This window comes from Solanum tuberosum, unplaced genomic scaffold, assembly GCF_000226075.1.
Source record: "Solanum tuberosum cultivar DM 1-3 516 R44 unplaced genomic scaffold, SolTub_3.0 scf00199, whole genome shotgun sequence".
Lineage (NCBI taxonomy): Eukaryota > Viridiplantae > Streptophyta > Magnoliopsida > Solanales > Solanaceae > Solanum > Solanum tuberosum.
This window is the reverse complement of record NW_006239136.1, coordinates 888,816-899,133: the sequence shown is the minus strand read 5'-3', so window position 1 is coordinate 899,133 and position 10,318 is coordinate 888,816. Positions and strand designations below refer to the sequence as shown.

The following is a 10,318-nucleotide window of genomic DNA, read 5'->3' as shown; positions in this document are numbered from 1 at the left end:
TCCTGACGTTTAGACGTACCTTGGAGTGTTGGAAACAACTAGGAAACATAGGTACAATACCAAGGAACATGCATGAGAAAGTGTGAAAATAATGGGGGAACTTGGCGTCCTTGGCGCTCTGCAAGGCGCGGAGCGCCAGCCCTCTAAATTCAGAGGGGGCCTGCTGGCGCTCTGCTAGGTGCGTCGCCCCAAGGGGGAAAGTTCAGAACCCCTTTTGGGGGGCGCGACGCGCCACCCCTTTCCCCAGAAAACTCGCATTTTCTCCCTTGTTTTGCTAACTCTAAACCACCTTAACTTCAAAGGTTTCAACCCCAAACACTAAGAATCATAAGATCCCTCAACATACAAGAGGTTTCAACTCAAAAACGCAACCAAATCATGCCCAAAACAACAAGGGACTTCAACAACACAAACAACAACATCAACAACACAACCAACAACTTCAACAACACAACCAATCTTTTCTCAATAGTAAAACGAGTGTGGTGTGTGGGGGAAAGAGCCAACCCAACACTATGAACTCACATACCTAGTAGGGATCACCCCCGACGATATCCACGATGATCTCCTTGCTTGCTCTTCTCTTTCTCTTCTTCTTTCTCTCTTCACTCTCAAACCCTAACTCTCACTCTCTAAAATGGGACAAACTGATAAAAATATCGGTCTAACACAACAATATAACCAAAGGAATTTGTTAGGAAAAAGACCAAAATGCCCTTAAAATTTCCGGACGGATTTCCCTGCCAACTGCCCAACTTCCAAACGGCTTAACTCACTCATACGAACTCGGAATCGAGCAAACTCGGTGGCGTTGGAAAGATCAATCGAAGGGATTTCCAAAAATATCTGTAACTACACCTAACTAATCCTGAGCTAGGAGTTATGACTGTTCAAAGTTGGCCAAAACTCACCTTTTTCCCATACTTGCCAAATTTTCCAGATTTCCAAATTCCTTCCAAAAATGAAAATTTCAAATTTTAAGCTTCTTCCTAGTTATCAACTTGCAAGATGTCACAACAGTAGACAGTGAGAAAGCAGTATTTGCTCTAGTTCAACATGTACAAAAGGATAAAGTTATGAAATGCATTGAATTGATTCAAGAATTGTGTTTAGCAAGTGACTTTGTTAAATTTCCAATTGCCTTTTCAATCCCTTCTGTTCCTCAGAGTCCAATTGGTGTGTTGGATACTGCATGTTTAAGTTACAGAACTGATGCCTCAGGAGTTGAGTCGCGGTCGAATTCATCGCATAGTAGTCCAGTGAAGAGGAGAAAACTAAATACTTAGAGATGGATGGATGAACATTAAGTGGAAAGAAAGCCTTTTGTCACGTTATTATGATATGGTTGAATGAGAGTTTTGGTGTGATCTTTTGAGAATTACAATGCACCCCACAACACATAACTTTAAAATAAAGAAAGTTAGGAAATATTATGAATAAAATGAATAAATATAATGATAGTGGGGAAAAAGAGATTATGAGTAGTTGGATCATTTTGGTGGTTGGAGATGGAAATGTACATTTGCTTATTTGTTTTTTTTTATGTTTGTTTTCTCTGTTTCATGGTCTCATTTTGAGTCCGTCTGACATTCTTTTTCAATAAAATGGGACCAATGGTCCAAGCTTAATTAAAAAAAAGACTTCTTGACAGCTAAAGAAGCCAAGATTAATTAGGCAAGAAATCAGAATGCAAAAAAAAACCAAAAAAAAAAAAACACAAAAAAGTGCAACTATTATAATCTTGTCTTGCTTTTGAGTTTATCATAGATAAAAAATTGTTTAGCCTTTGAGGGCTTGTATTTGTTTTTAGAGTTTAAAAAAAAGTTTTTAAAAAGTAAAAAAAAAAAAAAAAAAGAGAAGAAGAACGCTAGGAGAAAAAGGAGACAAGAGAATGATTTGGGGAACAAATGATAAAATAGAAAGTTCAATATCATATTTTTAGCGGGTTGGGTTAAATGGGGCGGGTCATTAAATGGTTTAAATTGATATGTATTTGGTTTTTAAAATTTTGGTTAAAAATAAAATTTCATGTCAGCAAATTTTGGTGAAAAAAATAATAAAATAGGCTGAGTGACTTTCTATGCAAAGAAGTCATAGTTGAGTGACTTTTGAGTTGAAAATGATAGTTAAGTGAATTTCTATGAAAAAAGTTGATAGTTGAGTGACCATCAAAGTTATTAACTCGTTGGATGTGTGACCAATTTTATAAGATGAACGCAATTGGTGATAAATGAGACTATATCTTGTCCATATTTTCATCTACTACAATAGATAGGGTGGGCTCAACTATAAGGAAATTACAACACTTTGGGGGCCCACTTTTTAAAAAAAAAATTGAAATAAATTTTTTTATTATAAAATATAACATACTATTTTTTTTAACGTGGGGATAATGGTAATATATAATTGAGGGATAAAATAATTGTTATGTGTATTTTTTTTATGTGAGCTATTTATTTTATTGTTCATTTATATCCGTACAACTAACATGGACACTCATTAGTATTCCTATATTTTACTTTTTCATTCTCTGTTTCACTATATTTATTCTCTTATTATTGAATAATATGTTGAAGTCATCCAAATAATTACTTTTTTTTTGTTTGTTTACAAAAAAAATGATAATTTGTCTTTTGGTGTCTTCTTCAAAATTTCAAGCATTACAATAAGTTATTATTATATTAAAGAGCGCAACTATATTTCGTCATTACATCAACTTATCAAATTCAACGTAATACCGTTTCAATATGTTATATCAACACGAATTCTTGAGTCAGCGGTTATTATTCTAACTTTTACTCTCTCCGTTCATTTTTACTTGTTACATTTGGACTTGACATGTCTATTAATAAAATAATGATTGATATAGTTATTTTATCATACCATTCCTTTAATTTGATATTTTGTATTAGGTCTTGAAAAATAATTTGGGGAATAAGTAATCAATGCTATGGGTAAAACATGGAAAAAATAATTATTTTTTCTTGATTTTTAAAAGTGACAAGTAAAAATAAAAATCTATTTTTTAGAATAGTGAACAAGTAAAAGTGATGAACAGCGAAAATATTATATTTTTTTATTAAAAAATTGCATTGTTTCATTCTTACTTCATAAAGTCTGCTTACATTCTAACCTCCCAAACTCCGTTTATAGGATGTTATTGTTATTCCATTTATATATATCCGGGAAAAAAGAAACTCAATTAACAACATATAACCACTTGATAGTTTCACTATATAAAGAGGAGGAGAAGAAAGAAGAGATGAGTAGAGGGGATATGGAAGAAGGGAAAGGTATGTGTAAGTAAGGTATGTGTAAGTACAGGAGGAAGTGGTTATGTTGGATCATGGATGGTTATGAGACTCCTTCAATTTGGTTATTATGTTAACACCACAATTAGGTCTCATCCAGGTTTGTTACTATTACAATTTACAATACTTGAATTTGCTTTCTTTTACTTCTTCTCTATGTGAACATGTACATCATTTTTAGTCCTTAGTGGAAGAAAAGGCAAAATAATATAATTTATGAGATTTTGCCTTAATTCTTACCAACAGACGTTTTGATTTTGCCTGGGGCAGAGCCAAGTAGGGCTCTGTTTGTGAATATATCAGATATTGTATAAATTATGGTTGAAAATAAAATGAACAAACATGAAAACACCAACAAGCTTCAAATATGTTACGGTAAAAAATTACATTATTTATATATGTTTAAAATTATTTTTTATTTATATATAATAGATGTTGAACCACTCTAACTTCTTCCTCATATTTTAAATATTTTAGTGAAAATCCTAATTCTGACTCTACCTGAACTTCTCCATTTTCCCCACAGTACTGTTGTTAGAATGTATGCGTCCACCAGTGATCACAGGACCAGGTCCCTAGATAGAATAATAGTGCAGAAAATAAATAGCTCAAAGTAGACCAGGCACAATGATTTTACATGGAAACCCTCTTGCTCAAGGGCGGTGAAAACCAGGACCTGTACTCACAAGATTTCAACCCAAACTCCATTTCATTCAAACGGAGCAAAGTTTTAGATCACAAACTCTTGCAAGCTAGGATTTCAAACTCTTTAATCCCTTCCCCCTTACTGTGGCAACTCTACTACAAAGGAAAACTAAGCAATAACTCTATTGCCCACAAAAATCAACTAACTCTAGTTGATCTACACTTTAAGAACCCAACAAGGCTAACTCTATCTACCAACTCCGACCTCAACGATGAGAGCTAAACAAGAAGCAAATCTGTTGCACCCAAACATCAACTAACTCTAGTTGACACTCCTAGGAAACTCTACCCAAGAGATCACATCAAAACAATAATGTAAAAAGCTTGACTAAAACATAGATGATTCGACTAACTAACTCTAGTTAATACGACTCAAACTAAAGACTTAGACAAGCAACCGATCTACTATCCTTTATAACTTAGGAGTAGATTTACAATATAAGCACATAAGACACAAAGCTCAAAATACAACAACGACGCTTCAGCACTCCATCAAGTCCTTCGTTTAGTATGAGTAGTACGTGTTCTTCCTTGAAGACGGCTTCTTCTTTTTGAGCTTATGAATTTTCAGAAATTCAAAACTTTGTTTGCCAAATCTTGAGTTGTGTCTTCGGAGAAGAGACTATATCGAAATGGACACAAACCCTTCGGACAAGGCCATTGGCTGAGAGCCTGCTACTCTGAAAAGTTGTGCACCAACCATGTCAAATGTGATAACTTTTAGATAGTTGTCTTTTGACTTTTCCGTGTACGCAGTCTATCCGGGACCAAGTCCCTTATAGTGTGTTCTTTGATGCATGAGTTCTTGAAAAGACTTGCTAATTCTCTCTCTTTTTGAATGAATAATGTTAGTTTGTTTATTGTTTTAAATATCAATCACCAACAAGAGTTTTGACCGCTGAAACAAACAACCTCGTTCGCCCTTCATATTGGTGAAGTACGATGCGCTTTTCACCAACCAACCTGACAAGACAGCTTTACAGTTGTACACCATCTTGAACCTGGACGAGAGCATTTTGCTAGGGACCGAGTCCCTGCATCTGTGAGGATCATGAAAACACCTAGAATACAAAAACTGCAAGTTTAAATTGAGGTGTTGCAATGAAAGTTTCCTCATATATCACGTCATTTCTAAGGGTCTTTCGGAAACAACCTTTCTATCTTCACGAGGCAGTGGTAAAATCTGCGTATATTCTATTCTCCCTAAATCCCATTTGTGGGGTTTCACTGGATATGCTGTTGTTGTTTCCACATAAGCACGATTAAGGTTAGACGAAGTAGTGCAAGTTTAGGGGTCCAGTAGGCCATTTCGCCAAATAAATATGGTTTAAATATATGACGATGAATTTTCTCTTTATTTTTCATTGCTAGATAGCAAGAAGGATGTGAGCTAGTCACGAATCTTCCAGATGCTCAAGAAAGACTACACATTTTTAACGTTGATTTAGACAAACCAGAGGGTTTCAATGCAGCAATTGAAGGATGCATTGGAGTATTTCATGTTGCACATCCAGTTGATTTTGAGAACAAAGAAAGTGAAGAAACAATAACACAAAGATCTATCAATGGGACTGTAGGTATTTTACACGCATGTCTTAATTTAAAGACAAACGTGTTGTATACACTTCTAGTTCAACTACGATTATGGTTGAGAATTCAACAGACATAGTAGATGAAAACTCATGGACAAACGTAGACATTGTAAGAGCTTTAAAGAATTTTGCAAGTTCTTACACGATTAGTAAGACATTAACAGAAAAGGCAGCTTTGGAATTTGCTGAAAAAAATGGTATCGATCTTGTGACTGTAATCCCAACTTGGATACATGCCCCTTTATTACTCCTCAAATTCCCGGCTCTGTTATTTCATCCATGGAAATTATTCTTGGTATGTCTTAAAATATAATCCAACATCATCAATTCACATTTTCTCAACTTATATATGTTCTTCGTAATTGAAAATTTGTGCAGGTCATCAAAATTATAACATGAGTTATCCTCCATATGTACCTTTTGTACATATAGATGATGTGACAAATGCTCACATATTCCTTCTTGAAAATCCTAATGCAAAAGGAAGATATATTTATTCAGCTGTTGAATAGCATGCGAAAAGCTAGCTGAGTTTCTGTTGACAAGATATCCTGAATTTCGAAAACAAATTAATGAGCAAGTATAAATACTTGCCTTATCTTTAATATTGTTGATTCTTTTATTTATAACATAAGGAAATAAGAAAATTTGAACTTGTTAATTTAAATATTGAGTCTTTCTTTTCTTTCTAGTTGCCCTATTATGGTACTATCATCTTTCTTAAATTAACTGTTAAAATATAATGTACTCAGGAAAAAGTTAACTGTATGACCTATGCTATCTTATATACATTTTTTTTCTTTCTAATTTTGAGTATTCAAAAGAATGCGATATACATATTTCAATTTATGACAAGAGAGGTTGTTCAGATGGTAAGTACTCTCTACCTCCAACTCGTGGGTTGGAGTCATTAAGGAAGCGAAAAAAAAAAAAGAATTTCTAGGGAATACATTTCATTTCCTATATCTAGGTATTATGAGTCTAATTAGTAAATGTTTATTCTGGAAATTAAAGATGGAAAAAAATATACTTGATTTAATTTACTATGAATTTGCAGGTACACATGGGCAAGTAGTGAAGAAGTTAAATTCCCTAGATTTTCATCCAAAAAGCTTTTGGAGACTGGATTCAAGTACAAGAATGGTCTTGAGGAAATGTATGATGGAGCTATTGAATGTTGCAAACAAAGAAGCATACTCTAATCCATTTGTGACAAATAAAACTTGTTTCATATTATATGAAGCCTTTTTCTTTCCTTTTTCCATGTACTCATAGACCAAAATAAAGGATGGGAAGAGAATATGTTACAAAAGTGTAGTACTTCTCGAGGTGATGGGGGGCTCGTGAGGTAGATCAGGGATGATCTCGAGGAGATGGTGATGGGATGGAGAAGTCCAATGAAAGGTAGAGGTTAAAAAGGTAGCGTAAGCGAAGTTGGTGGAAAACAAGGATGAGAGGAGGAAAAGTGAACAAATGTGGAAAAGTATAAAGTTGCAAAGTAGGAGGTGAAGTTAGCAGTTACGATGGTAAAGACAGCAACTTTTGAACCCATGTATGTTGGATTAGAGGACAATGACGGGGATAAAGGGTTGTACAGGCCAGACAAGGCGAGAGAATGGAGGGCATGTGACCTGGACTAAGTGAAGTTCAATATTAAAGGATGACAATGACAAGGTTTTGGTGGAGGAGACACTCATTAGACAGAGGTGACAATTATATTTCCATAAACCCTTGAACGAAGCGGGGGAATGGACATTGTGTTGGGGGAGTTGGAGCAATCAAAGAGGCATCACAATTTTGGGTGTTGTAGGTGTATTAAGGTTGATAAGGTTAAGGGTGTTATCTATAATATGTGTAAGGGTAGAGTAACCTGGCCAAATGAGATCTGTAATATAGAGTTGTAATCTGAAACCGCTCCTTGAAGTTAGTGAAAGTTGCTGAAATTCTACACCTTTTAGGTCGTGTTTTAACTCCCTTGAGCAAGGAGGTTTTCGATGGTAAATCTCGTGTTATTTACCTTGATGTTTTCAGTTTAGTCCTAAGGAACCTCAAAGGTTGTGACGTAGACAACCTACTTACCTTAGACGCAAGCATCATTTTGATAATCAATACAACAAATATAACTATACAACACACAAATACATTTTGATAATCAATAAAAAGGCCAGCTCAACAGATTAAGCATCCCACATTCATGTAGGTTAAGCAGCCTATACACACTTGAAGAAGAAGATGTAACATAGACAATTTATCAAAATATAATCAATTACAACAAATATAACTATGCACTTGTCTACATTCCAATCTCCTAGTCTCAGCATAAGGAGTTATATGTTTATTTGGCCAATATGTTAACCAAAGTCTCCCTTTCAAGTCCCATTCCATTGTTTTCCCTTTTGTCCACTTTCCAACACACACTATCCCCATACTCATCTCCAGCAAAAATTACCCCTCCTTGCTTAGTAAAAGACCTATTAACACTTGAATATCTGTTCTTGAACCAAGTTTTTGGCTGAATTAATGAAAAAACACAAGGCTTAGACGAAAATACCTCTCTTCCATTTCCACTATCATGAAGAAACCAATTTAAATTTGCACCATCCCCATTAACAGATTGCTCAAATTTCCACGGCTTCATAGTCGCAACAACTGTCTCTCCCGTGGAGACTTTTAAGCCTATGTAAGTGTTTAGTGGATCGAATCCTGCTTCAATGGCCTTTTCGTTGCCAATTTCTCTTAAGGGATTGTTAGAGGACTTGTTTACTGGAATACTCAACACATTGGATTGAAGTGTTGGAGTTAGTTGCAATGAGATTCTTGAAGGGAAATGCTTCTTTGATACCCCTGCTCCTCTCTCTGCCATTAGTGATTCATTCACTAGCCTAACAACATCACACCTACATGAACATACATTTTTAAATCAAGTTAAAATTCACACTTAGTTCTTTCTCTTCCCCCCCCCCCCCTAAAAGTTTATAATTATGGTTGTTTAGTCATATTATAGTTGATTTGAATTAGGAGATTAAAAGTAGTCGATAAATATTTTTCACATCTGTAGGTTCTTTTTCCCTAAGAAATTGCGATTATGGTTGTTCACACAAATTAGATTAGATCGTGCTTGGATTAGCTGATTAAAAGTAATCCATAAGCATCTAGTGTTGAGAATCACTTTTTAAGTGTCCAACAGTTGATTTGAACCTTTTCTCAAATGAAAATGACATAAATGAGTCAAATTTTTAACAGTTAACATACATGAACCTTTTCTCAAAGTTCGGTGGCATATTTAAGCCTTTTCTGTATAATAAATAAGTGTGTGTTTAGTAAAAGAGTGTTACAAGCTATTCAGTTAAAATAACTGAAATGCACTTAATGAGATAGGGGCATTATTGGGCCAATTTACTAACCACGAGGACATTTTTGTCCTATTTCTAACAGTTCAGTGGTAATTTTGGACCAAAAACCAAACCGAAGTCATTTTCATCCTATTTACTAAAGTTCAAGAGCATTTTTGGCCCGTTTCTGCAAAAGCATGATGAGAATAAGAATATCTTTACTATGAAAAAGGACAAACGACAAAAAATTGATGGAGACGGAGATGGAGTTAAGGGTTTGGTCATGGAAAAGGTATTTGGATTTTTCGAAAAATATTCGGAATAACATAATTAGAAATCTTGCTGATTTGTGTTTATAAGCATCAAACGTGTAAAAAACTCAAGAAGAGCGTATAAGCTAGTTTTATGCCAAAAATATTTCAAAGAAGACAAATGTACCTAATGTTATCGGTGTTCACCATTACTTCAATCCACTTTTCTCGAACAATAACTCTATGATTTAATTGGATCACTCCTTCAAGCTGATCAAAGTTGAGTGAAAACCTCAAACTTTCATCAGTAGATGTTTCGACATCCATTGCAATAACAGGGCAATACAGCTGAACTTTCCATAGCCCCTGTGTCGAAAATGAGTATAAAAACAATGGACATGGTGTTTTCATCGCATGATCATTATGATTTGAAGAAAAAATTATTCCCAGGATCCAATTAGTTACCGCTAGATTTGGTCTTCAGTATTCGATCCCAAATTCCTCACGAGCAATTTTGATGCTTGTCTAGATTGAGAACATGAAAATGGATTCTTCAGGGCAACAATACATGTGGACCTAAGATCAGCAGGGGCTTCATAGATACAAATTAAGAAAGCCAAAGTAAGAAATGAGAAATTGAAAATTTCCTTAAAATCGGAGTTGTTAAAATCAATTCATGGGATCTTGAGGAACAACGAGTTATAATTTTTATTCGGACCATAAGTACATCATGGACCGAATTGATGAAGAGACTGAATACTGATTCGTCGTCTAATAATTTTGTTGTATTGTATTTGATTCTTAACGGCTTTGAGGTTCATAGGGAAATAGGAAAATTATAATCCGCGACGATGGAAAAATGGTAATTTTTAGCTATTGAGAGTTTGAGGGAAGGTTGAGATGAACATGAAGGAGAAATGCAAATTGAAATAGAGTCTGTTTTCCATTTAGAAATTGGTGGTAAGTTGTGAATCCAAGAGTATATATCAGGAAAATTGCAAGTATAATAGCCATAGTTTTAATCACACTTGTATGTATGTTATATGATGGAATTAATGTGTAAATATTTATAGACAGATATTGTGAAAAGAAAGATTCTTAAGGCTAAAGATATAACTTAAAAGGTT

At 34.6% G+C, this 10,318-nt stretch overlaps 1 protein-coding gene and 1 pseudogene across 2 annotated transcripts; one reads left to right on the top strand and one right to left on the bottom strand.

Moving 5' to 3' along the window:
* LOC102600949 (vestitone reductase-like) overlaps positions 1-6,120 on the top strand; it is a 16,319-nt pseudogene extending 10,199 nt beyond the window's left edge.
* Positions 6,121-7,906: 1,786 nt separating this feature from the next.
* On the bottom strand, positions 7,907-9,766 carry LOC102598646 (uncharacterized). Of its 2 annotated transcripts, XM_015312614.1 has the most exons (3): positions 9,657-9,766; positions 9,379-9,557; positions 7,907-8,505 (listed from the first exon to the last, which is right to left on the bottom strand). In XM_015312614.1, the coding sequence occupies exons 2-3, from the start codon at positions 9,516-9,518 to the stop codon at positions 7,944-7,946; spliced, it is 702 nt and encodes a 233-aa protein (XP_015168100.1). In that variant the 5' UTR covers positions 9,519-9,557; positions 9,657-9,766; the 3' UTR covers positions 7,907-7,943. The 2 variants fall into 2 exon arrangements, with proteins under 2 accessions (XP_015168100.1, XP_015168099.1); XM_015312613.1 differs by lacking the exon at positions 9,657-9,766 and having other exon boundaries at positions 9,379-9,649.
* Between the last annotated feature and the right edge of the window lie 552 nt (positions 9,767-10,318).